Source organism: Eleginops maclovinus, chromosome 1 (assembly GCF_036324505.1).
Source record: "Eleginops maclovinus isolate JMC-PN-2008 ecotype Puerto Natales chromosome 1, JC_Emac_rtc_rv5, whole genome shotgun sequence".
Taxonomy (NCBI): Eukaryota; Metazoa; Chordata; class Actinopteri; order Perciformes; family Eleginopidae; genus Eleginops; species Eleginops maclovinus.
Genome location: NC_086349.1, coordinates 1,140,406 through 1,168,091, shown reverse-complemented (window position 1 = coordinate 1,168,091; position 27,686 = coordinate 1,140,406). Strand labels below are relative to the sequence as shown.

Genomic DNA, 27,686 nt, shown 5'->3' with positions numbered 1-27,686 from the left:
GTTTACCTTTATTTCAAAAGCAACCCAAAGACTAATCCATACACAGCCATCAGTAACACATAGACAATACAAAATAAATATTCACCATCACTTTGTTCTTCATCACCAAATAAATACCAAATATGTGCAGCTCAATTTCCCCAGTGTATTGCAATGTACTCAAAATAGTTTGTGAAAATAAAAAGGAAAATCATATAAACGGAAGCACCAAAAAAAAATCTTTAGAAAATTATTAAAAAACTTTTAGTTACAAAATATTTGCACTTAAAAAGATCCCAGTATTTTAAATAAATAAGATATATAAAACAATTCATAGTTGATATCTTAAAATATTTCCTCATTGTTCAACAATACAGAGGAAATGATTCCCTTCTCTTGGTTACCATTTCAATCTTCTCAGGTAGCATTTTAAAATGAAAAAAGTGAATAAATAAATAAATAATGATTAATAAATAGGCTAACATAAAGAATAATACAGCAGACATGAATGAATACATTATTAAACCAACATTTGCAAAGGACTTAAATAGTTACACAGCAATATTAAGAATGAATCTACAAACTAGTCCTGGTAGTGCAACAACACTATGCTCATATAGAATACTATCCACATTAATGAGTGCTGGGATATGTTCCCTAACTACGAGGATGTGCTCGGCTCAGGCTCGTACTGCATTCCTGATTCCTCTGCACTGTGTGCCGGTCTGATTCCTCTGCTCACACTCCCAGTGTGCTGCTGCCACACACACTGTGTCCACACTCATACCATCATAAAGCAACATGCAAACACCAAACTAATGCAAAGAACAGCTGACGAAGCTCCAAATGAGAAGAATTAATTACATACATAATCTAAAGGTCTGGAAAGAAAGATGGATGTAGTCGTTTTGATGTCCCGCCGCCTGTCCTCCTGTCCTCCTGTCCTCCTGTCCTCCTCTCCTCCTCTCCTCCTCTCCTCCTGTGCCTCACACCTCGATGCCCTTCACCGCCTGGTTGATGGACTCGAGCAGAGCCCGGTTCTCAGGGTTCTGGTAGCAGTCTTTATTGGTGAACATGTGGGTCAGGGTTTCCACATAGCTGTCAAAGTTCTGCTCTGACACAGGCTCCTGCTGGAACCAAGCAAGGTCAGAGGTCACTAAAGACAAATCATTTCCAAATGTCTCAGCCGGTGAGTCTTGAGTTGGAGTTGCATGCTTCCACTCATCACTCAGAATAAGGCAAACCTGGTTCTGGTGTCTGCTGAGCACACCATGCACTGTGGAGATTTTACCTAAACATCTGCTCGGTGCTCCACTCAGGGAGCCAAGCTACCGGCGGAGGTTCTTTGTAATATACGTGTATAAATAAAGATTTTAAAAGGTTATGCTCGCCCAGGGGGGTCCAAACTGTAGCCCTGGGACCATTTTGAATTGGATAATTCTAAAAGTACAATGGAATATGACCCACACCTGAAACTCATGCTTGACTTATAATGTTCTTCCTATAATAATATATAAACATACATTACACAGTTTTCATGAGGTAAGAAGCCCACTGTTCAAATACATTCAGTCATTTAAAGTCGAAAACATTTTCTAACATATCTTCGTTGATACAGTGGGGCAAAAAAGTATTTAGTCAGCCACCAATTGTGCAAGTTCTCCCATTTAAAAAGATGAGAGATGCCTGTAATTTTCATCATAGGTACACTTCAACTATGAGAGACAGAATGGGGGAAACAATCCAGGAAATCACATTGTAGGATTTTTAATGAATTAATTGGTAAATTCCTCTGTAAAATAAGTATTTGGTCACCTACAAACAAGCAAGATTTCTGGCTCTCACAGACCTGTAACTTCTTCTTTAAGAGGCCCCTCTGTCCTCCACTCGTTACCTGTATTAATGGCACCTTTTTGAACTCGTTATCAGTATAAAAGACACCTGTCCACAACCTCAAACAGTCATACTCCAAACTCCACTATGGCCAAGACCAAAGAGCTGTCAAAGGAGACCAGAGACAAAATTGTAGACCTGCACCAGGCTGGGAAAACTGAATCTGCAATAGGTAAGCAGCTTGGTGTGAAGAAATCAACTGTGGGAGCAATTATTAGAAAATGGAAGACATACAAGACCACTGATAATCTCCCTCGATCTGGGGCTCCATGCAAGATCTCACACCGTGGGGTCAAAATGATCACAAGAACGGTGAGCAAAAATCCCAGAACCACACGGGGGGACCTAGTGAATGACCTGCAGAGAGCTGGGACCAAAGTAACAGAGGCTACCATCAGTAACACACTACGCCGCCAGGGACTTAAATCCTGCAGTTCCAGACGTGTCCCCCTGCTTAAGCCAGTACATGTCCAGGCCCGTCTGAAGTTTGCTAGAGGGCATTTGGATGATCCAGAAGAGGATTGGGAGAATGTCATATGGTCAGATGAAACCAAAATAGAACTTTTTGGTAAAAACTCAACTCGTCGTGTTTGGAGGAGAAAGAATGCAGAGTTGCCTCCAAAGAACACCATACCTACTGTGAAGCATGGGGGTGGAAACATCATGTTTTGGGGCTGTTTTTCTGCAAAGGGACCAGGACAACTGATCCGTGTAAAGGAAAGAATGAATGGGGCCATGTATCGTGAGATTTTGAGTGAAAACCTCCTTCCATCAGCAAGGGCACTGAAGATGAAGCGTGGGGTCTTTCAGCATGACAATGATCCCAAACACACCGCCAGGGCAACGAAGGAGTGGCTTCGTAAGAAGCATTTCAAGGTCCTGGAGTGGCCTAGCCAGTCTCCAGATCTCAACCCCATAGAAAATCTTTGGAGGGAGTTGAAAGTCCCTGTTGCCCAGCGACAGCCCCAAAACATCACTGCTTTAGAGGAGATCTGCATGGAGGAATGGGCCAAAATACCAGCAACAGTGTGTGAAAACCTTGTGAAGACTTACAGAAAACGTTGGACCTCTGTCATTGCCAACAAAGGGTATATAACAAAGTATTGAGATGAACTTTTGTTATTGACCAAATACTTATTTTCCACAATAATTTGAAAATGAATTCATTAAAAATCCTACAATGTGATTTCCTGGATTTTTTTTTCTCATTCTGTCTCTCATAGTTGAGGTTTACCTATGATACAAATTACAGGCCTCTCTCATCGTTTTAAATGGGAGAACTTGCACAATTGGTGGCTGACTAAATACTTTTTTGCCCCACTGTATATAAAGCACAGTAACTTATTTGCAAAGATTGAAATATACCCTTCCTATTTCCCTTATTGTGCCCCCTTTATACCGGGCTGTGAGGGGAGGTTGAGAAGCACTCTGAGGCTGCTGAAGGGAAGAGCTGCTGACACTTTGTGACTAATTAAAGTAAACCCTACAGAGAGCTTGGATGTAGGCAGATTTTTTTCTTAAAGCATATTCAAGTATCAGGAATATATAGGTGAGGGGTCCGGCCCTTCGCATGTGTTTGTGGCCTTCAGTGAGAAACACCCCTGTGCTAGCCCATTGAAGAAAGTGTTATTTACAAAATCTTGATCCTCTTGTTTTGAAGTGTTTTTTTCTTCATTGTTATTACAAAACTTAGGCGATCCGTTTCTGAGCTGAAGGGTTGACCCTCCTCATTGTGAGCTACAGCTTCAGGGTCTCCATTCATCGGTCAGTTCTGGAAGCCTGCACCAATACTTTTGACAACTGCAGCTCAGAACTGTGCTTGGATTCCTCTCGTTCTAAGCTCGCTTGAGTAATCTAATATGTGATACACCGCAGACCCTGTTAACACATGCTAGGTCCAGGGCTCACTGATTTCCTCTGCTGTTAAATGGATCCTTCTTAGGGGTGTGATTCTGTTTTGGACAGGACAAGACCTTGCAAAAGTATTTTACTTTTTCTTTCTAATGTTGTATTGTAAAATCAATAATATTACCAATATACCAAAGATATTGGTAATATTTTTCTTTTAAATCATTTACCAAATGCCTCCCGCCGTGATGTCATGCAGAGCCTGTCAGTGGAAAAGTGGCTTCTGTCTTTGTGCAGATACTCACCATGGTGGGCAGACGGATGTTGGCCAGGCTGCGGATCAGGGCCTGACTTAGGCCTGACAGTTCCAGGAACAAGGCCTCATTCCTGTCCTCGATATGTTTGTTCTCCTCCTCCATGCTCTTTAGGTTGTTCTCCATTGAAGATATCTGAAGCACAGACACAACAACCATATAAATAATAATAATATAATGTAGGAAACCTGGCGGCGGGGCATTGACGCAGGGAGGCTGATGAGCTTCATCATGCTGCTAATGCCGTGAGGCGGCTCCCTGCAGCATCATTCTCCATCAGACAGCTCTGCCCCCCTGCACCTCACCTGAGTGTGCAGGTTCATCATGTCGGCCTCCATCTCACAGTTGGACTCGCTCAGCTCGTTGATCTCCTTGTTGAGCTGCTTGATGTCCTCATCGTTGTCCAGAACTGAGAACACAACACACAGTCAACAAACAGGAAGTCCCCGAACAGACCTTCCTCTGGCAGCCACACAGCTCTATTAGCACTCATATTCGCAGGAGTTGCATTTTGGGACACAAGAAGAGCCTCTTACCATCGCTGGCTCTGAACTTGGCGGTGATGTACTCGTCTCCGGGGTACTTGGCTCTCTTCTTGTTGGCCGACGCTCTGGGACAACCTGACAGACTGAGAGGAGCAGCTGATCAGGACCAACAGCACTGACACTAGGACAATTTTTAGGTACATTAGCTCAACAGGGACTCATTATCTGTAGGGATAAAAAAAGGAGACACAGTAAACAAGTTGTCCTTTACATGTCTCTAGAGCCCCCAGTGTTTTTATAGAGATCTTATGTTCTGCTCGTTATCACGTTTTGAAGGTCTTAGGGTGCTCACATCTTTTTGCCAGCATGCTGTCTAGCGCCCTTTGATGAGGGTAGGCAGACGTCTCATAGAGTAACCCTGATACTCACTAAGTTTGGTTCCTGTGAGATATCCTCTGTGGCGTATGAAGCTAAAATGTCCTGGCCCTCAAGAACTGAAGTATCCAGACCAGTGTCGGCGTCATGGAGGGTAATTCGCGGGCCATTCCCCCCCAATTTAGTCACTTTGCTCAAGCAACACACCAATCAAAGAGCAGCAGTGAACCACGCAGTGAACTACGCAGGGCAGGCAAGCCCTGCCACTCTGCCATTTAAATGTTTTTGTGTGAAATAAATCAGAAATAAAGAATACAAATAAAAAACACAGCCTGAGGTTCACTGCTGCTCTTTGATTGGTGTGTTACTTGACCAATGACCCCGGCCTTTGATTTGTTGTCATGACGTCCAAAAATGTGCGCACAATTAGCAAGTCAGTGAGACGAAGCTAAGTGCTGTGTATGCGAGAGAGGGAGAGAGTGCACAGTGCTGTGTGTGTGTGTGTGTGTGTGTGTGTGTGTGTGTGTGTGTGTGTGTGTGTGTGTGTGTGTGTGTGTGTGTGTGTGTGTGTGTGAGTGAGTGTGTGAGAGTGAGAGTGTGAGAGTGAGAGAGTGAGAGTGAGAGAGTGAGAGAGTGCGAGAGTGCGAGAGTGCGAGAGTGCACAGTGCTGTCTGTCTGTCTTTGAGATGACACTGAGGGTGAGGATACATACCTGCGGTGCGTCAGGAAGCTGCCGTTGGCGTGGCCGGAGCCGTCACAGCCCGGCGTTGGGCAGGTCGGGCCCTCGGTCTTGAAGGCCTTCCAGGAGAAGGGAGTGCCGTTAAGAAGACCTTCCTTCTGCCGGCGCGCGGCCAGCGGACAGCCGTAGGCACTGCGGTGGGTGGCGTACTTCCCACTGATGTGGCCCAGACTGTCACAGCCAGGAACCGGACACCTGGAGACAGAGAGCTCCGAGTCACTGCTTCCTCTTTCACTGAGCAGAGGGGAAAAGGTGGACCAACACTGACACGTCAATAAAGCTGAGGTGCTTAGTTTCAGAATTATAATCAGGGGGGGGGGGGGGGGGTACTCAGATCTTGTACTTGAGTAAAAGTAGAAGTACTCAGATCTTGTACTTGAGTAAAAGTAGAAGTACTCAGATCTTGTACTTGAGTAAAAGTAGAAGTACTCAGATCTTGTACTTGAGTAAAGTAGAAGTACCAGAGTGTAGGAATACTCTGTCACAGTAAAAGTCCTGCATTCAAAATGTTCCTCCAGTGAAAGTAGAAAGTACTCTCATCTAAATGTACTTAAAGTAGCGACTGTAAAAGTAGTCATTGTTTGATTGGTCCATTTCAGAATAATATCTCTGATATGTTTTATAATGATTGATCATTAAAGTGTTCTCAGAGCTGGTAAAGGTGTAGCTAGTTTGAATGGCTTTGTATACTGCAGGGTAGCTGCTGGATTTACTGCAGGTGAACTACAGTCTGATTTAAGGGCTGATCATATTTACCATCATTAATCCAGATCTGTAAAGTAACTAAAGGGATTAAATACATGTAGTGGAGTAAAAGTACACCATTTACAGTAAAATGGTACAGTTTTAGTACAGTACTTGAGTAAATGTCACTTATCATCAGTGATTATAATAGGAATCAGTGATGAAGAAAAATCAACAGACTAAGGGTCCTCCTCTGGATGATGATTATCAAAGAGTTTCAGTAAACGTCAGTAATTGTAGTACAAATGGATTATGTGTACTTATATAACTTTATCTCTCCGCATTTTGATGCAAATATTCCAGATCAATGTGTGAAATGTGATTGTGATAAGGGAACTGTTCCACTGCTGATGGAAACATTTGTAAAAGCTGTTCTGGGCTCACAAACCGTTTCAGTCACAAACTCTGTGATTCCCTCTGATTACAAATTGTAAAAACACCCAGAGAAAACAAAAGCTAAATATACAATATCAGTGTTTGGAAGAACCCAGAAATCACCTTTCTGGCCTTGGAAAGATGAGCCTTCTACACAGATGGGAACTCTCACATTGTTTGAAAAGGAGCTAGCTACTTTGCCAATTAGAGGCAAGATCTGATTGGATGTGATGTAGTTCTTGTCTACCAGCTTTGTTACTTCCTGTTTGAACCTTTTGACAGTTTCACATGTCTATAAACATCACTTTTTATAATTGATATGTATATTTGTGTATGTTATTAATTCAACTATTACTGTTTGTATTGTAACTTTTTTGTATTTATTTATTGCATTTATTTATTTGGGGGGGGTTATACATTTGTGAAATGTCTTTTGCTGGAACTGCACTGAATTATACTTTGACATCCTAACAGAGGAGCTGCTCACCTCAACAGCTCTGAGTCTTCCTTGTCATCCTTGGTGGGGGTTAATTTAACCCCGCCCTTCTTGGCTCGGGGGCATCCAGACAGACTGCAGAGAGGAAGAGAGAGAGCCACAGTGGGTCAGTGCACACAGACAGACAGACAGACAGACAGACAGACAGACAGACAGACAGACAGACAGACAGACAGACAGACAGACAGACAGACAGACAGACAGACAGACAGAGGAGCAGTGAGTCCATGGTGTTATTGCAGTCAGCAGGAAGGACTTCCTGTCCCTGTCCAAGAGGGGAGGGGCCTACCTTCTGTGAGAGGCATAGTTTCCTGTGATGTGGCCCGATCCGTCACACCCTGGAGTCGGACACCTGAGACACACACACACACTCTCTTTCACTCCACAGGCTAACATTATCAGCACGCTGCAGGCAGAAACCAGTTTTTCTCAGTAAAAATGAGGACTCATTGTTTTGGGTTTGATTTTTCAATATTGGACTTAACTATGATTGATTTTGAGTATTTGATATTATTGTCAAAAGGAAGCAGGGACAGAGCTGTAGCTGCAGACTGAGTGCTCAGTGAACATGTTGGAGGTGAGAGACAGGAGAAAGCAGACATACTTTAGTTCAGCTGTGTGGGCAGCCATGAGGGTCCGAAGTGATTTATCAGCAAGAGGACAGCCTGACAGACTGGAAGATAGGTTAGAGAGAGAACGTCAGAAAACCAGACTGAGAACAGGATGTCTGAGTATGAGTGAAGGAAAGAGCCTGGTCCTGCACTGGACTACAGAGCCAGGACAGGACTGGGCGGCACACACACAGGAGCTACTGTCTCAGGTCTACAGGAGGAGTATTGGGTAGGAAAGTAATGAGCGTGTGTGTAGAGTCATCTCAGTCACCCAGGCACAATGATGTGAGGTAATGGTGTGTTGCTGCTGATTTGACAGGCCTCTTCAGTTCTGATGAGTGTGATGGTGTGTGCAAATCCCATCAGAACTGAAGAGGCCACATTTGCATGGAGGAGAAACATCTTCAACTTCATTTCAGTATTTGACTTTGGCCCACCTGAACTCCAGTCATATCAGAACCTCTGAAAGTAGTTGGCTCTTATTAAAGTTAAACAAAGTTAACAATTCATTGTTGCAGAACTTCATATTAGAAAAGACTGAAGCCAAAATACATTTTGGAGGAATATTTATACTAAGATGCTCCTCATGTATTGGGAGGGGGGTGAGTGCCAATGCTTTTTTACTCTACTCACAACCTTAATCACGTACATGCAGTATTTGGGGGCACAAGCAATTTCAAGAATGATTCATTTGGCTGATCTATTTGCAATATGAAATGCAAGTAGAGATTAATGTGTGTAGATGATATATCATATCTGTGCTAGCTGCCAGCCTCTGAGCATGGAGCGAGGCTGCAGAGCTTCAGCACAAATCTAATGCTCTTATCCACCAGCTTTCCAACTTCCAACATATTTTACTTGACACAGCTGCACGTTTGGCCTACTTGTGGCTTGTTTGAGCAAAAAAAAATCGGTTTTGACCCAGAAGTAACTACACCTACCTAAGATACCCTCATTAGAGAATTAGAAATGTGACATTTAGAGGAGTACTGGCCTTATTCAAGCTCTGTGTCCTGCTCATCTACACTGCAACAGGCTGGTCAGATTTGTTGACTCCTTCCAGGAAGAAGGATTTAGTGGAGCTTGTAACTTTGTCGTCATTTTCCAGTGTTTCAAAACAGATCAAAAAACTGACAAATGACAATCAAACTTACCAAGCACTCATCATTTCACTACCAATGATTCAAAATCATCAAGCCTGTGAGATATATAAATTTAACAAGTCCCACTAATGACTCTAAGGGGGAATGCAGCTCTTACCTGCGATGTGATGCGTAGTTGCCAGTGATGTGTCCACTGCCGTCACAGCCGGGCGTGGGACATCTACAGTCGAGACACACACTCAGATCAGAACAGGGTGACAGAAAAACACTATGGTGTACGTATGACTACTTGTACTTTGCTTGAGTATTTCCATTTTATGCTATTCTGTACTTCTACCCCACTACAGTTCAGAGGTAGATGGTGTACTTTTACTCCACTACATTTATGTAATCCCTTTAGTGACTTTACAGATCTGGATTAATGATGGTAAATATAATCAGCCCTTAAATCAGACTTTAGTTCACCTGGAGTAAATCCAGCAGCTACCCTGCAGTATACAAAGCCATTCAAACTAGCTGCACCTTTACCAGCTCTGAGAACACTTTAATAATCAATAATTATAAAACATATCAGAGATATTATTCTGAAATGGACCAATCAAACAATGACTACTTTTACTGTCGCTACTTTAAGAACATTTAGATGAGAGTACTTTCTACTTTCACTGGAGGAACATTTAGAATGCAGGACTTTTACTGTGACAGAGTATTCCTACACTCTGGTACTTTTACAGTACAACATCTGAGTACTTCTACTTTTACTCAAGTACAAGATCTGAGTACTTCTACTTTTACTCAAGTACAAGATCTGAGTAATTTTACTCAGGTACAAGTTCTGAGTACTTCTACTTTTACTCAAGTACAAGATCTGAGTACTTGTACTTTTACTCAAGTACAAGATCTGAGTACTTCTACTTTTACTCAAGTACAAGATCTGAGTACTTGTACTTTTACCTGAAGTAAAATATCTGAGTACTTCTACTTTTAGTCAAGTACAAGCTCTGAATACTTCTACTTTTACTCAAGTACAAGATCTGAGTACTTCTACTTTTACTCAGGTACAAGCTCTGAGTACTTCGACTTTTACTCAAGTACAAGATCTGAGTACTTTTACTCAAGTGCAAGATCTGAGTACTTCTACTTTTACTCAAGGAACAGATCTGAGTACTTCTACTTTTACTCAAGTACAAGATCTGAGTACTTCTACTTTTACTCAAGGAAAAGATCTGAGTACTTCTACTTTTACTCAAGTACAAGATCTGAGTACTTCTACTTTTACTCAAGTACAAGATCTGAGTACTTCTACTTTTACCTGAAGTAAAATATCTGAGTACTTCTACTTTTAGTCAAGTATAAGGCCTGAGTACTACTCCCACCCCTGCCAGACGGTTGTAGGACTGCAGGTTAAATACTGTTCGTTGAAATAATTCCCTGGATTGAATAATCTGATGTGTCCATGTGTATTTACATACACTTTATGGGGCGTGTTTGATGGACTGATGAACAGGTGTCTCAGCCTATCACAATCATCCATTATTCTAACAGGTTCCCATCCTCGGACCAAAGGTGATGCTCCTGCTCACTGAGACTCTCTTTACGTGGTGCTACGTTTTAATATTAGAGTTCCAGACATTTCCTTGAACCCAGGAAATATCTTAGTGGACTCAGGTAACTCCTTGAATCAGAGTGTAGTGATAAGGCTCAGAGTTAAGGCTCTGTGGTTAAAGTTGTGACTTACAAGAGAGTTTCCTTTTTGCTGTCTTTAGGCTGAAACTTGACCTTGAAGTTGCCGGTGGTGACCTCACCGGGGTACTTCCTGTCCTCCAGGTTCTCCGGGTCCTCTTCCTCTCCATCAGATGAGGTGTATGAAGGAGCCGTGTACTCCACCTGAAGAGAAGGAAACCGTGTGAGATCAGGCTCCTCCTCTGATCTGTGTTTCCTCTCAGTGTGTGATGTCAGTGAGCTTTACCTCCTCCTGGTCTTCTTCTTTGACTCCACTTGGTTTGGTGAAGTCCAGCGGCCCCTCCCACTCAGGCTGGGTGTGGCCCTGAGACAGGGGGGCTCCGATGTGTTGAGAGGATGAAGAGGACGAAGATGAAGGCTCTGGAGGCTGCGCACCGTCCCTCTTGGTCTTCTTCATGCTGAGGTCCAACGTGCCGTTCTCATCCACCTCGATGTGGGGCTCCTGCAGGGAGGGGGGGTGGGGTCAGTGCAGTATGAAAGCAGAGTGTGTGTGTGTGTATGTGTGTGTGTGTGTGTGTGTGTGTGTGTGTGTGTGTGTGTGTGTGTGTGTGTGTGTGTGTGTGTGTGTGTGTGTGTGTGTGTGTGTGTGTTTGTGCGTGCGTGCGTGCACCTTGCTGCTGGGCTCCCGGGGGGAGCTGATGGTCTCTGGTCTCTCCCAGCAGCGGGTGGACAGGTTGAGGATGGCGGTGGCTGCCATGTGGGCCGCCTCTGCGTCTTGGCTGTAGTCGTAGCTGCTGGAGGAGGAGCCGCTCTTGGAAAAGCCCCCTGACACACTGTGGCTGGGGGAGGGGGCCTTAGCGAAGGATTTAGCTGTGCGGAGGGGGCGGAGCAGAGTGAATGCGCTGGAGCATGAGCTAAATATGGCTCACATTTACTGTCAGACCAGGCTGGTTTTTATACTGGAACGCTTTGTGCGTGCAAATAATAATAATGGAGCACAGATCAACAGATCGACCTCTTAGATCATAATGCACAAACATGGCCACTTCCTGCTTTCTTATTAATAAATCGTGCAAAATAATGAATCATTTGTTCTCTCTGGATTTTTTAAAGTATTGCTGACATTCTGTGACCATTATGGTGCAATACACACATGTTGAGTCAGACATTGTTTCCGAGTCTTCTCATCCCTGAAAGATGGTGGACTCTATGTGCACGGAGATCAAAACAAGGCCAGGATTTGATTCAAACAACAAGAGGAAGGAGAGGTGGACGGAGCTTAAATGTCTGATCTGTTCATTTACTCACACAGCTTCTTCATTTCTAGAGCTTGTAAACATATTGAGTATAAGAATATTGAGTCAAATGAAAAAAAGGGGCAGTTACATCATTATCAGATGATTTAATTCTGAAATATGAATAACGGTATGGACTAAAGATATGCAGTATGTGTGTGGTTCTGATACAGATGAACTTACATTTGAAAAAGTGACAAAACGAGCAGCTTTAACCTGCTCCCCTTCAATTTGGATTCAATCACATGACACATGTCAGATTTAGCAGATGAGCGTAGGGGTGAGGGGGGAGGGGGTGCGGCTCTTACATTTGAAGGCTTTGGGTGATGTTTCCGTGCTGCCGGGGGTCTTTGGAATGAGCATACGCTTTCCAAACACCTGGACATCAAAGCTTGCATAGTCAAAGGACACCTTGGAGTACTTCTCCAGCTCCTTGGCCAGGTTGGCTCGGGGTGTGGTGGTCACGGCGCCGGGCCCGTAGCTGCCATACTGAGGGATCTCCAGCTGCTTCACAAAGCACATGGGCCTGGGGGGACGGGGGACGCATCAGTTAGACCTCACCGCTGCACTGCAGTGACATGTGATCCCTCCGTCAGCCATTTCTTACTTCAGTTAAGGTATAAAATCTATATTTTAAAAGTACTGAGTAAAAAGTCCTGCATTCAGAACATTACTTAAGTAAAAGTACAAAAGTATCAGCATCAAAATATACTTAAAGTATCAAAAGTAAAAGTACTCCTTTGTGTAATCTCCCCTTTCAGGGTTGTATATATATTGAGTGACTGGGTTTCTATTATGAATATTGATATGTTTTATCATAGCTGGTAAAGCTGGAGCTCATTCCAATTACTTTGGATACTGCTGCTGGATATCTTAACCTATAAATATATGTCAACGTTTATTAGCTTATATTCTAAACATAAAAGATAACTAAAGGTGTCAAATAAATGTAGTACATTGGCTTCTGAAATGTAGTGGAGTAGAAGTATAAAGTAGCATAAACTGAGAATACTCCAGATTGTACTTAAGTACAATACTTGAGTAAATGTACTTGGTTACTATCCAGCCCTGCGTGGCTCACCTGAGCACCCGGTCGGAGTTGGAGGGCGCCTCGCTGGACGCGGCCTGCAGCAGGACCTGCTTGTCCTGACCTTTGTTCAGCTTGGAGGCTGCTGCGATGGGACAGCCTGACAGACTGCAGGGGACACATGTCCAAATGTCCATTCAACAGAAGAGAACTCATGTGATTAGTCAGACAGGAGGTGGAATTATGGATCTCACTTGTATAGGCAGTGTAAGTATGTGTTAGTAGTATTAGATCAGACTGGCTTCACCAAAAAGTGTGTGTGCAAGTGTATGTATTTCTTATTCCAAAACGTGGGTAAGACCAGTATTATACTCTGCCAAACCACGTGCTATAAAGAACGCTGATGTTCATGACATTATGCATTTCTGAAATCGGAATATTTGGAAAAATCCTCAAAAAATAGTTTCACAAGTCCCTCTGTCAGACACAGAGATGTCCAGTGTGTCACTGTCACCTGTTTGACTGGTGCTATACTGTGTGTGTGTGTGTGTGTGTGTGTGTGTGTGTGTGTGTGTGTGTGTGTGTGTGTGTGTGTGTGTGTGTGTGTGTGTGTGTGTGTGTGTGTGTGTGTGTGTGTGTGTGTGTGTGTGTGTGTGTGTGTGTGTGTGTGTTATTAACCTGCGGTGTGTGTTGCGGTTGCTGTTGACATGGCCCTGGCCTGTGCAGCCCGGAGTGGGACACTTGAGGATGTTCTCATGCATGGCCAGGACTACAGACACACACACACACACACACACACACACACACACACACACACACACACACACACACACACACACACACACACACACACACACACACACACACGCACACACACACACATATCAGGTCAATCAAGCTTCCACATCACAAGCAGTACTAATACACAGAATTGGTAATAAAGGTAGTAGTATTAGTATGTTCTATATAGTACAGCAACGAGAAGAACTACTGATATTAATACTGGCAGTAATGATAACACAGTACTGTGTTTAATAAATAAACAGAGGTGTAAAGTCACTAAGTACATTTACTCAAGTACTGTACTTATCTGCACAATGACTACTTTTACTGTTGCTACTTTAAGTACATTTTGATGAGAGTACTTTCTACTTTTATGAGAGGAACATTTTGAATGCAGGACTTTTACTGTGACAGAGTATTCCTACACTCTGGTACTTTTACTTTCACTCAAGTACAAGATCTGAGTACTTCTACTTTTACTCAAGTATAAGACTTGAGTACTTCGCCAACCTCTGATAGTAAAGGAAAAACAGTTATGTCTGTTACTTTAGTTTTATCATTACTTCCAGCATTAGCCTTCACTTTCTGTTGGAATAAAGTCAGAGCAGTTGGATGTTGGATCAGAGCGCTGCAGGAGAGAAAAACAGAATGAGAGTCAGATCGGTCTGATGGGAGGTGATGGGACTCACTCTCTGGAGGGATCCGGTCTTTGTGAGGACACCCAGACAGACTGCGGTGGTGAGGGTACAGCCCGGTCACATGACCTGTCCCATCACACCCTGGGGTCGGACACTTCACTTCCTTTTTCTCTGCATAGAGGATGGTGTGGTTCAGATGGGAAAATGAACGAAAGCACATCAGTAATTAACACAAGGGGTTCTGACCAATGAAAAGATACTACCAGGCCCATAATCACTGATATTGTTATTAAATTTTCCTATTATGCTACATTTCAACAATAAATTGTAGGGCCATATCTCTACAAAACTTGTCTGTGAAGTTTTTTTGCTCAAAATAGCAAACAGATCCCCCATTGTAGCATGCCTCATCCCCCTCTATTTCAGCCCTGTTCCTGAAGTGCTGATTCTGTGACTGTAGCTTTAAATGAACTAGCTGCTGCTGGCCACGCCCCTTTGGAGCTGCTGCTGGCCACGCCCCTTTGGAGCTGCTGCTGGTCACGCCCCTTTGGAGCGTCATGATCTCTCCTCTGAAGCGAGTTTTCTACCGGGAGAAACTCAGCTAAACGCTGCCGTGATTAAACACCATATTATGTTCAAACCACATCCAGCATTATTTCTGAAACAGTATGGAGCTCAAACGTTTCTCTCTCTCGGTTTACCACAAGAACAGGACCTTTATATTACACACAGTCTCTCCAGTACAGCGTTAGCTCTGAGTGTTAGCATGCTTGCTAATGTAAACACAGACCATATTACTTCCAGAACAGAGTGGTTTCAGCTCGCCCACTGTTTATGGGGGACGTGGGGGCGGACGTTGCCAGGAGTTCAATGTAAAGCCAGCCGACATTTCCGATATGACATCATAACCGAAGCAAATCTGGATCAGCTCCCTGTGGGAATCTGTACTGTTTTTACTCTGTTGCTGCATAAACGGTTGAATTTCCCCACAGGGATTAATAAAGGTACATCTTATCTTATCAAATCTGGATCAGCTCGTTTGTACCCCGTCTTTAGAGATGTGGGTTAAGAAGGAAAAGAGAGAGGGTTGTATTTTCTGACACTTTGTGAGTGTCTTTAAAAGACACCATAATAGGGGACCTTAAAAACCAACAACTTTAACTTTTTAAAGTGGTTAATATGCTATGTTTAATGACTTAACACTAGTTTTATCCACTAAAACATATTTAAATCTTTATTTACCCTATGTTCATTGTGTTTTCATAATATTGGTAATCAACTATGAATATTGTGTAAAATACATCTCTATTTAGATTCCGAATTATTTTTCATTACCACGGAGGGATTTACAATAAATGAGGCATTTATTATCTCTAACCCTACCTTATGGCATAATGGCTTCATCTGGTGCAGGGAAAATACCTTTTTAATGTAAAATAACTAAAACACCCTCTGAGCTGAGAGGTAAAGGCAGCATGTGCCCGGATAATACAGAGCGACCGATGAGTCCGTGTTTATGTGACTGATCATACTGACACTACTAACAATTAAAACAGAACCCAAAGTATTTGTAGAGTCAGTACTACAGCTATAGATCTGCCCATTTGAAATGAATTCCATTATTAAACAGTACCGGAATGGGAGCCAGCAATTTGAAGACAAAAAGCTTTGTGCTTGGTCACTGAAGGGATCTCTACATGTTTTGGAACTGGTTTTGTCAGCGTTCACCCCTGCCCAGGGACACCCAGCAAATTCGGATGGGTAAAGGGTTCAGGGATGCCTCTCCAGTCCCTTACACAGAGGAGGTCAGGTTGGGAAAATGTCTTTACAGTGAATTCAGCTGAACAGTAAGAAAGAAATGAAATCGTAAATAACTACACATTTTAGATTTCTTTTTTACGAGACTAGGGCTGAAACCCTGGTTGTGAAGAATGTACAAATTGGGCAAGGAGTATGAAAATACATTGATGTAAATAAATGGATTTTTGTAATAATAATTAGAGCTAAACTGCCAGCAGAGAACTCCAGCTCCACTCTGTCTGGCAGACGTTGGGCAGCAGTGTGAGTTGTGGCTCTCACAGGACATGTTGAGAGATGACTCAGCTGCCGCTCCTGAGGAGCAGGTTCCTGACATTTTGTTACAAACTGAGTATTTTAAGAGCCCTAACACCTCGGGAGATGTGACAGTCTGAAAACATACCTCCTCAAACTGGCATATCCACCCTGATGACATCACACTGTTTTTTATCGATTATATTCGCTTGTTTTTGTGCTTTTGTTTTTATTTTGTTTTGTGTGTACCTTGTACGGAGACCTTGAGAGCCTTGAAAGGCGCTTTTATAAATAAAATGTATCATTTTTATTAAAATAATTAAAAGTACCTTTGCCGGGGCCGTCGTTCAGCTCAGTTGGTAGAGCTGACGGACCATGTACTGGGGTTAGGTCCCCAAGCAGAGGAGCCGGGTTCGAATCCGGCTTGGGACCATGTGCTGGGTGTCATCCCTTCTGTCTCCCCCTTTCATATCTATCTCTCTATTAAAGGCACTGTTTGCCCAGAAAAATAAAAAAAAAAGTACCTTTGCTGTAGTGGGAGGTGCGTCGGAGGGGTCCAGAAGGCTCAGGGCTGTGGCTGGAGGTGCTGTATGGCTGATAGTCCGGGGAGCCCTGCTCCTGCCCCCCCTTCACCTCCTCGGCCTTCAGGGCGATGGCCTGCTCCAGCAACCCCAGGTTCCCCCGGGTCATGTCCCAGTTCTCCGAGTCGTCGGTGATCCCTGAGCCCTCGGACACTCGATCCTGCTCTTCGCCCTCCTCCTCCTCTTCCTCTTCCTCATCATCATCCTCATCCTCATCATCCTCATCGTCGTCTTCCTCAGAGCGGAGTTCTATAACCACTGTGGTGGGAGAGGATTTGCTGGAGTCTCGGTCCTCCTCTTCCTCTTCCAGCAGATCTCCTGCCCCCAGCCCCTCCTCCTCTTCCTCTTCCAGCAGCTCTCCTACATCCTGCCTCTCTTCCTCCTCTTCCTCTCTCTCGTATTCATCGTCCTCCTCTTCCTCAGTCATCGGGGTGCTGACCTTTTCTTCCCTGAGTGTCATCTCCCCCTCAGATCCCCGACTGAGGGTGCTCAAAGTGTAAGGAGTGACGACAACTTGGTGGACGTCCCTCTCCTCCTCCTCTTCTTCTTCTTCCTCTTCCTCCTCTTCCTCCCTCTTCCTCTGCTCCACAGTTGATTCTTTGGCATGATGGTTGTAATCTCCACTGGAGTATTGGTGATCGGAGATCTCCTGGCTGATCACATGTCTTTCTCTCGCCGTCTCTTCGACACCATTCTCTTGCTGATCTTCCTCTTCCTTTTCTTCTTCTGCTTCCTCTTCCTCCTCTTCTTTTGTTTCTTTAAGCTCAGTGATTTCTTCTGCAGGTTGCTCTGATGACTGGTCCTTTTTCAGCAGCTTACCTTCCTCCTCTGCCTCGTCCTCCTCCTCCTCCTCCTCTTCTGCCTCTTTCTCCTTCGTCTGTGTTTCCTCCTGCTGAGGATCCTCAGGGACTTGCTCCACCTCCTCACTGCTTTGCTCCTTCTCAGGTTCCTCCTCAGTGTGTGGGGGGAAGCTGCTGTTTTCCCCAGCTTCAGGAGGACAGTCTGCAGTGTGTGTGTCCTCTGCCGTGTCTGCTGTGGATTCAAAGAGAGATGAAGGTGAGTGTCTTCTTCCTCATCTGCAGGGTAACATTGGGACATTGTGGTTGACCCTATCTCACCTGTTTAGTAATACCGTAATGAATCGGATCATCTAGACTCTGCCCCCCCCCCTTACAATGTGTATTTAAACATATTCAACATATTTATTTGACACAGTGTCATAATGTATATCGTACACCAGGGGTATTCAACTAAAATTCAACAAGGTCCAGTGAGAGAACATTTCGTCAAGCAAAGGTCCGGAACATCAAAATGTCTAACTGGCGTTATGAATGAGTGTGATATACATTAGCTGTGACCTATAGCTGTATCAACGTCTGCATATAATCAACAGCTGACTGTCTCATCAAACAAACAAAGTACAACTCAATAACAACAATATTTATTGTCCCTTGAACTATACAGATATACAGTATAATACTGTAGATATTTGTAATGTTCCACTCGGGCTGCATTTAAAATAAAAAACAGAAAATAAATAAAATAGCTTTTGAAAAAGTGTGCATCTTAAAAAAGCTTAATGTTAGAAAGATTAAATAAAGTGCAGCAGCAGCAGCTTGAGTTTCCCTTTCTCTTTAACCGTTTCACATGTTAACAGTTTCAGCCAATGATAGAACATATCAGTCCGAACACATCATAACAATGGAACAGTTTTAAGGTTTGTCTTTCTCTCCCTCTTATATTCCACTCCCTCCCTGACTGTCTTTTGTTCAGTGAGAGGACTGAGCTCTAGCCTGTCCGGCCAGGACTTTAAATCTGGGCTGAAATGGTGTCCGGACCATTCTCACACACATATGAAGGTGCTCATTGCTGCTCCACTCACCGCCTTCGCTGTCTGTCTCCCGCTAACTCGTCTCTCCCCTCACTGTTCTCTCCGTCTTCTCTCTCCCGCTAACTCGTCTCTCCCCTCACTATTCTCTCCGTCTTCTCTCTCTCTCTCCCGCTAACTCGTCTCTCCCCTCACTCTTCTCTCCGTCTTCTCTCTCCCCTCACTCTTCTCTCCCCCTTCTCTCTCTCTCTCCCGTTAACTCGTCTCTCCCCTCACTCTTCTCTCTCCCGCTAACTCGTCTCTCCCCTCACTCTTCTCTCCGTCTTCTCTCTCCCGTTAATTCATCTCTCCCCTCACTCTTCTCTCCCCCTTCTCTCTCTCTCTCCCGTTAACTCCCCTCTCCCCTCACTCTTCTCTCTCCCTCTAACTCATCTCTCCCCTCACTCTTCTCTCCGTCTTCTCTCTCCCGTTAATTCGTCTCTCCCCTCACTCTTCTCTCCCCCTTCTCTCTCTCTCTCCCGTTAACTCGTCTCTCCCCTCACTCTTCTCTCTCCCGCTAACTCGTCTCTCCCCTCACTCTTCTCTCCCCCTTGTCTCTCCCGCTAACTCGTCTTTCCCCTCACTCTTCTCTCCCCCTTCTCTCTCCCGCTAACTCATCTCACCCCTCACTCTTCTCTCCCCTTCTCTTTCCCGCTAACTCGTCTCTCCCCTCACTCTTCTCTCCCCCTTCTCTCTCCCGCTAACTCATCTCACCCCTCACTCTTCTCTCCCCTTCTCTTTCCCGCTAACTCGTCTCTCCCCTCACTCTTCTGTCTCCCACTAACTTGTCTCTTCTTCTTGTGTTTATCTCCCTGTATCTCTCACTGGTCTCTTTCGCCCCCTGTTGGCCCCGTTTAAAATGGAATTGCCCCGTCAAAATGAAAATCCCTTATTAATGTATTGATTGTGGGCCCGGGTCCGTATAGGTCGGCGTCAGGGTCCGGACCCGGACCGCGGTCCACCTGTTAGTGAACTATGTCGTACACTATGTGTATATGTTTCTGTCCCTGTAGCAGCATGTAAGAGAGTATTTTATTGTATTCTGTATATTTTAAAGTGTCTAGATACTCTTCTGAATATATTTATTTTTTACAGACAATTTATATACAGTATTTTGTTTTAATTTTTAATTTATTCTATTTTAAAGAAAATGTTGTACTTCTTGTAGATTGACTGTCAAAATGCTGTTTCGACAAAATAATTTAGAATCTTGCGAATATAAATATAAATAAAGTAACTATCTATCTATCTACCTATCTATCTCTCTGTGTGTGTGTGTGTGTGTGTGTGTGTGTGTGTGTGTGTGTGTGTGTGTGTGTGTGTGTGTGTGTGTGTGTGTGTGTGTGTGTGTGTGTGTGTGTGTGTGTGTGTGTGTGTGTGTGTGTGTGTGTGTGTGTGTGTGTCTGTCTGTCTGTCTGTCTGTCTGTCTGTCTGTCTGTCTGTCTGTCTGTCTGTCTGTCTGTCTGTCCGTCCTATTTAACAAAGAAACATAATATTTTTAATGTCTTGTTTCTGTAGAAATGCAGGTATGTTTTTGCTGAGTAACAAACTTAAACTTAAATGTACACATCAGCAGAATCTATAGTGTATAAAGAATAATACCTTACATATATAGAGTATTGACATCTCTGTAACTTTATGATATTTTTCCATTAATTTTCCATTAATTTCATATTTTGACAGTAAAGTTGTGTGTAATCTACATATAAAAACAATAACATGTAAGGAAGGTGGTGTTTCTTGGATTACGGTTATTCAACGTACTATGGTGATGTTATGGTCTTTTTCATACTGTAAATTCTTTTTTGACAGTGCAAGTGTCCCCCCCGGCAGCCGGGGGTCAGTGTTGTGTTCTGATTTGCCACAGTGGTCCTAGCAGCAACTAAAGTGTCCTGCTCAACAATTTAAATTCAGATTTTTTTCTGATGTTCCTTTAATCTTTACATTGTTGATGAATAGTAACATAGTTGTAATTCTGAAAGTGTTCAAGTGACATGACGTAACGGGGGTGAGGCAGAGTTGCATCCTCATCCTCAGTGTGTATCTACTTACAGTATCAGTGGGATAAAGCAACAAAGTACATTTACTCAAGTACTGTTCTTAAGTATCATTTTGAGGTACTTGAACTTTAATTGAGTATTTCAATACTTTCTTCTCCACTACAGTTCAGAGGTATATGGTGTACTTTTACTGCCCTGCATGTATTTAATACCTGTAGTTACTTTACAGATTTGGATTAATGATGTGAAATATAATCAACCCTTAAATCAGACTTTAGTTCCACCTGGAGTAAATTCACAAGCTACAGTATTCCTACACTCTGGTACTTCTACTTTTACTTAAGTACAAGATCAGAGTACTTCTCCCACTTAGTAAATTGTATACCTAGGATGTTTCATTGTGACCTCTCTTTTTTTGCTTTCACTCACTTTTCGTTGACTCCGGCCTGTCAGTTTTGTCTTCCTGCTTCTCTTGTAGGTCTTCTTCCTCCTCTTCTTCCTCTTTCTGCGCCTCCTCCTCTTCAGCTGGGTCACTTTCTATGGCGGGCTGGTTCCTCCTCTTGGGAGCAGACTGGTTCTCTTCAGCTTCAGCCTCCTCAAGCTTCCTCTTCTTAACAAGCGGGCATCCCAGTATGCTGAGGAAAGCAAGATGGCATGTAACTCAATGCTAACGCTGAACATGCTAGCATCATGAAAACCAACAGCTTGTCCCTGTTCAGGCCTGTAACCCTGTAAATGCTGTTATGTGATCAATGGCTTGTCATGCTTCTTCTAGCTTTCGTGGCTAACTAGCTGTGTGCAGGAGTGATGAAATGCGGTGTGAATCCTACCTCCTATGTCGAGAGTATCTTTCGCTGACGTGGCCTTTGCCGTCACATCCAGGGGTGGGACAGCTGCTACTGACACACAGCAGATACACACTTTATACAGGACACACTTCATATCATGATATTCTTCTGTTGAAGTGTAAAATACTAACCTTAACTCCTGCTTCATCTCTTGGCTCACAAGTTCTGACGACACTGGAGGAGGGCAGCAGGAGTCAGTGAGTGCAGGAGCAGTCATGAGAAAGCTCTGAGACTGAGAAGGTGCTTTAATTTGTTAAACAGACTGTATTTATACAGCTCTTTTCAGGTCTTTAAGACCCCCCAAAGCACTTTTCATTTACTCAAATACACTACTTAAGTACAATTTTAAGATACTAGTACTGTACTTGAGTATTTTAATTTGTTGCTACTCTGTTTGTCTACTCCACTACAGTTCAGAGGTAAATGGTGTACTTTACTCCACTACATGTATTTAATCCCTTTTAGTTACTTTACAGATCTGGATTAATGATGGTAAATATAATCAGCCCTTAAATCAGACTTTAGTTCACCTGGAGTAAATTCAGCAGCTACCCTGCAGTATACAAAGCCATTCAAACTAGCTGCACCTTTACCAGCTTTGAGAACACTTTAATGATCAATAATTATAAAACATATCAGAGATATTATTCTGAAATGGACCAATCAAACAATGACTACTTTTACAGACTTACACAAGTTAGCATTCATCCATTCACACACGGGCAGAGGAAGTGAATTTGACATGACACACAGCAAACCTGAGGAAACACTGCAGCTCCCTAACCTGGTACAATAGGAAACATCACACAATGTGTGTGTGTGTGTGTGTGTGTGTGTGTGTGTGTGTGTGTGTGTGTGTGTGTGTGTGTGTGTGTGTGTGTGTGTGTGTGTGTGTGTGTGTGTGTGTGTGTGTGCATACTGACCCCGACTGCCTTTGGAGCGGGTCCTTGTTCGTGTCTCTGTGTCCTGGCTCATCTGAATAACAGAGAGACAACAAGATTAAATCAGGAATTGCAGACACACAGACAGACACACAGACACACAGACAGACACAGACACACAGACACACACACACACAGACACACACACACACACACACACACACACACACACACACACACACACACACACAGACAGACAGACAGACAGACAGACAGACAGACAGACAGACAGACAGACAGACAGACAGACAGACAGACAGACAGTACTTTGATTCTGGGGCTCTCCTCTGGTTGATTGGCTCTTCCCTGGTCTGCTGGCTCAGTTTTCGACCTTTGAACTCATTTCCTGTTGGATGAAACACACAACCAAACAAACCCTTCACTGTGAGCTGCTGAATAAAAATAATAGTTATTTTTCAGTGATTTGAAAAAACGACAACTTGTGTTATATAAAATGACCGGTTCACCTGGGAGACGATGATGATGAAATACACTGTATTTGTTTATTCTCTTATAAGGAGTTCAGTAAAAACATGACTTCAGCATTAAACCTGGTAATCAACTAGAATTTTGGTTAAAACATGAAATATCGCAAAAGCAAATCGTTGACAAACATACTGAGTGCTGGAGGATTCCTGTACGGTTATGAAAGAGAGTGGGTGATGGCCGGCAGTGTGTCACCGGTCGCTGGTTATGATGCACTAACGCTCACTTTAAATGGCTACTGACTGATCATGCAATTCACACACAAAACAATATGCGCACATCCTGCAGAGCCAGACGCCTGTAGTGCGGTGACAGCACTGGTGTAGGCCTCACACACCGACACACACCAACACACAAAGGCCTCCGCGAACTACACACAATCCACTGCATCGACACCGGGCTACTTTTGTATGTGCCGGAAATCACCGACAGTAATAATCTGTTCCTAAAGCCTGGCCGCACCGTGTTAATTCGTCTCCATGATAAGGAGAGCCGTCAGAGAGCGTCTGACCGCCGCGAGCCGCTTCACGTCCTCCCTGCTCGGTGTGGAATTCACCGAAGGCCTGCAGACAAGGCCAGGAAAATACCGACAAATAAGTGCTCCACGGTCTTTGTCAGAGACATAAAGCCTTACCGTGCGATCACACTGATGTTCCCCTCCCCCTCCTCCCACATCTCCGCAGACTGTCCCGCTCTACAGGGAGAGGAGCCGCGCAGATCCAGCACAGCACATCTAAAGAGGGAACAGAACAGCCTCTCTGAGCCCAGCAGCTGCAGTTGATCAGCACCGCGGACAGAGTCAGCCCAATCTTCAGCACCATGGACAGAAGCCCGCTGCAACGCCCCCTGCAGGAGCACCGGCGAGCCGCAGCCCTGCCTCCCTCTGCCCAGGGAGGGGGAGACGGGTTACTGAATATTTCAACAGCCGTCAAGCAGCTGCAGGAAGGCGGGAGGATGATCCCACCAACACCTCCTCAAGTCAATAAAACACCCACCAAGTTTAAGAAGCAGTCAAAGCACTGACAGTGCTTGAGCTGACTTTATCATTGCTCCACAGGAACCCCCGAGCAGGCAGCAGGCTATTGGCATTTTTATCAGTCAGTCATAGCACCGTCCAATGCTGCCCTCAGATCAGCCAATCAGATGCAGAGCTGTGTACTGTGTCCCAGATCAGCCTATTACAACAAGAGACAGTTTACCATCATTCAAATAAAAAAAAACATCAAACAAATTTCATCGTTGTTGATTAATCCAGCCCTCCCCACATGTCAGTGTCAGTACAGGTGACTGTGGACAGCATGTGGTGCTCATGTCAGCTACTGAAACCACGGAACAGATGGTAGAGCTGATAATACACACACACACACACACACACACACACACACACACACACACACACACACACACACACACACACACACACACACACACACACACACACACACACACACACACACACACACACACATACACAAACACAGTACAGCACAGAGCCTTGAATCCAATTAAACTATAACTCCCTCTTCCTATTAATCAAAAGTTGAGTGTGGGAGTCACTAGCCTCTGACCCGCTGATGCACTCTCTTCAACCCCAGGAGGACACAGCACTGACCCCGCAGAAGATTTGCTAGTAGCATAGCAGTGGTAATGACTCTAGCAATATCTGCACTGTTATGTTTGCAGTAAAATAAAGTAGCAGCACCGGAAGCTGTCTGATCTCAGCAACTGCAGTACTATATGTATCATTTCACTGGGATGGATCATGGCATTTGTGTTGCCATGACATATGGTATTATGTTATGTTATTTTTTGTCGTAGTATGAATGCGATGTGAATATGATGCCATGTCAAGTAAGGTGATTTTCATGTCATGATTGAATGTTATTTCATGATGTAATGTAATGTAATTTGCATGACATGGTATATTATGTCACGTTATTTCATGTGATGTTATGTTATTTGATGTCATGTCATGTTTTGAATTATTGTGTTAGTTTGACATCATGGGATGATATAGGATGTGATATAATATATCATAATTAAGTAAATAGTTGTAATCCCACTATTACTACTATTGAACAGTGTTGAAAGAATTCAGCACTGGTTCCCCTCAAGGCTGCGTTCTTTCCCCTCTGCTCTTCTCCCTGTAAGGCAAGGCAAGTTTATTTATACAGCACCTTTCAACACAAGGCAATTCAAAGTGCTTTACAAAAAGGAAAGACATTAAGAGCATTAAGAAGTAGTGCAGCATAAACACATTATAAAACGGCATTTAAAAATCATAATAAATAACACCAACAGCTGCACTTCCAAGTACAGGTCGGTCCAGCTCCTCAAGTTCCAACGTCACCACCCTCATCGGACTCACCTCTGGGGGGGGACGAGTCAGCCTACAGGTGGGAGATCGACCATGTGGTGACCTGGTGCAGGGACAACCACCTGGAGCTAAAATCTCTAAAGACAGTGGAGATGGTTGTGGACCTCAGGAAGAACGCAGCCCCACCCGCCCCCATCACTCTGTGTGACTCCCCAGTCACGGCTGTGGGGTTCTTCTGCTTCCTGGGCACCATCATCAGAACATCAGCTCCTTCATCAAAAAAGCCCAGCAGAGGTTGTTCTTCCTGAGGCAGCTGAAGAAAATCAACCTGCCAAAGACGATGATGGTGGACTTCTACTCCTCCATCATGGAGTCCATCCTCCCCTCCTCCATCATGGAGTCCATCTTCACCTCCTCCATCACCATCTGGTACGCTGCAGCTACAGCCAAGGACAAGGGCAGGCTGCAGCGTATAATCATCTCTTTGCAGAGAGGCTGATCGGCTGCTGTCTGCCACCCCTCCATGACCTGCATGCCTCCAGGACCCTGAGACGAGCAGGGACCCCTCCCACCCTGGACACAAACTGCTTACCCCGCTCCCCTCTGGCAGGAGGCTGCGCTCCATCAGGACCAGAACCTCTCTCCACCTGAACAGCTTCTTCCCCTCTGCTACCGGCCTCATCAACAAGGCCCGGGACCCCCACTGACAGCTTCCCTTTATCACAGACACAGACAGGATACATCACATTAATGCACCTCATGTAACAATTCTTTTTTTACACATTGTAACTTTTAAAATGTGTACATTGTTTATCAGTGTTTTAATTTGTGTTTAATTTTGATGTATGTTTATGTAAGCACAATAAACACTGAGACAAATTCCTCGTATGTGTTAACCATACTTAACAATAAACCTGTTTCTGATCCTGATTGTTACAACTAATACTCGTGGCTATTATTATTTTATTCATTGTAATCGGCCCATTGCATTGCCATCATCAGTTCTTATTAGTCTCATGAAAAAAGGGTTAAAAGGCACCGACTGCATCTACTATAATATTTAAATAAACAAAACAGTACTTTCACTACTGACCATGTGCTGCGTACTGACTTTTTGACTTATGTTTCCTAAAATATATGCGACTCTGCAGCAGTCCTATGATCTCCATTATTGCAAATTGAATATTTGACATTTGTAAATTGAATTCAGAGGTAACATTTTATTGGGAATTGAAGGGAAGGGATTTAATGGAAATGTATTTCCAGACAGGATAGCTAAAAGTTTACTAAATATAACAGGAGGGTTAAACAATAATCAAAAAGCAAACATCAGAACTTTGGCAGAAAAAAGTTGGATAAAAACAATCGACTACTCACACAGATGTCTATCAATAAGGTGCTGCATTCATATGCAGGTTCTACATGTCAGACCGATGGGCTGTGAGATAGATTGTATTACAAGTATTGTATAAGAATCCATTGTTTATTAAGACAAATAACTACTGTCCCACACCATATTTCCATGTGTTTCTTGTGCCCCTTACAAATCCCATTCTCCTCCAGCCTATTTCACCTTGCTAAATCACTCCTGCCTCACTAGATCTGATAAAGTGTAATATAACATGTTCAGCATTTTCAGATATTTTACATACACACATAGTTTGGAATGTACTTTTTCCCTATAAAAACTGTCGACCGACTGTCTTGCAAAAGCTGAGAGACCAAACCATAATATGGATAAAAAACGAACTACTTTCTTTTTAATCTTTCTTTGATTGCAAACTAATAATCTTAACCTGATGCTGTCCTACGTATCCTGCCTCGCAACGCTAGGTGGCGGTGTGCACCTAGAAGTTGGCAATGCAGTTCACCAAATAAAGCAAAGAACAGTGTAGAAGAAGAAATGAAGAAACACTGTAGCGATTCATTGATATAAATATGAATTATTAATATAATATTTATGTGGATTCCAGCTCACAGAGGAATCAGGGGAAATGAAATAGTAGACACATTAGCCAAGCAGGGCCTTTACGCACACAGCCAAATCAGCAGTCAGGACAGTAGGAGCACCAAGGAGAATAATGCATTAACAAGGCTTAGATTACGACATACAAGACTGAACTAAACAACACATTTATTAGGAAAACATCCATCAGGAATCAGGATGATGAACACTGCCAGGTCAAGGAATCAATAGAACATGTCA

General features: G+C 43.6%; 1 protein-coding gene across 4 annotated transcripts; it reads right to left on the bottom strand.

Moving 5' to 3' along the window:
• Window positions 1-30: 30 nt before the first annotated feature.
• Window positions 31-23,979, bottom strand: LOC134871167 (myelin transcription factor 1-like). 4 transcript variants are annotated; one of them, XM_063893812.1, is made up of 23 exons: window positions 23,798-23,979; window positions 22,945-23,023; window positions 22,660-22,711; window positions 21,868-21,910; window positions 21,719-21,787; window positions 21,318-21,523; window positions 16,965-18,053; window positions 14,440-14,559; window positions 13,646-13,736; window positions 13,022-13,135; window positions 12,249-12,466; window positions 11,316-11,515; window positions 10,932-11,147; window positions 10,701-10,849; window positions 9,120-9,182; window positions 7,853-7,921; window positions 7,538-7,600; window positions 7,240-7,323; window positions 5,607-5,828; window positions 4,571-4,662; window positions 4,340-4,443; window positions 4,026-4,169; window positions 31-1,109 (listed from the first exon to the last, which is right to left on the bottom strand). In XM_063893812.1, the coding sequence occupies exons 3-23, from the start codon at window positions 22,709-22,711 to the stop codon at window positions 966-968; spliced, it is 3,552 nt and encodes a 1,183-aa protein (XP_063749882.1). In that variant the 5' UTR covers window positions 22,945-23,023; window positions 23,798-23,979; the 3' UTR covers window positions 31-965. The 4 variants fall into 4 exon arrangements, with proteins under 4 accessions (XP_063749882.1, XP_063749891.1, XP_063749874.1 ...); XM_063893821.1 differs by having other exon boundaries at window positions 31-1,106; XM_063893804.1 differs by having other exon boundaries at window positions 5,607-5,867; window positions 21,719-21,784.
• Window positions 23,980-27,686: the final 3,707 nt, after the last annotated feature.

Coding starts and splice junctions, on each gene's coding strand:
- LOC134871167 (XM_063893804.1), bottom strand. CDS start 22,711: ATGAGCCAGGACACAGAGACACGAACAAGGACCCGCTCCAAAGGCAGT. Junction 21,524..21,718: donor AGATACTCTCGACATAGGAG/GTAGGATTCACA, acceptor TGCTTTCCTCAG/CATACTGGGATGCCCGCTTG. Junction 12,467..13,021: donor AACTCCGACCGGGTGCTCAG/GTGAGCCACGCA, acceptor CCGTCCCCCCAG/GCCCATGTGCTTTGTGAAGC.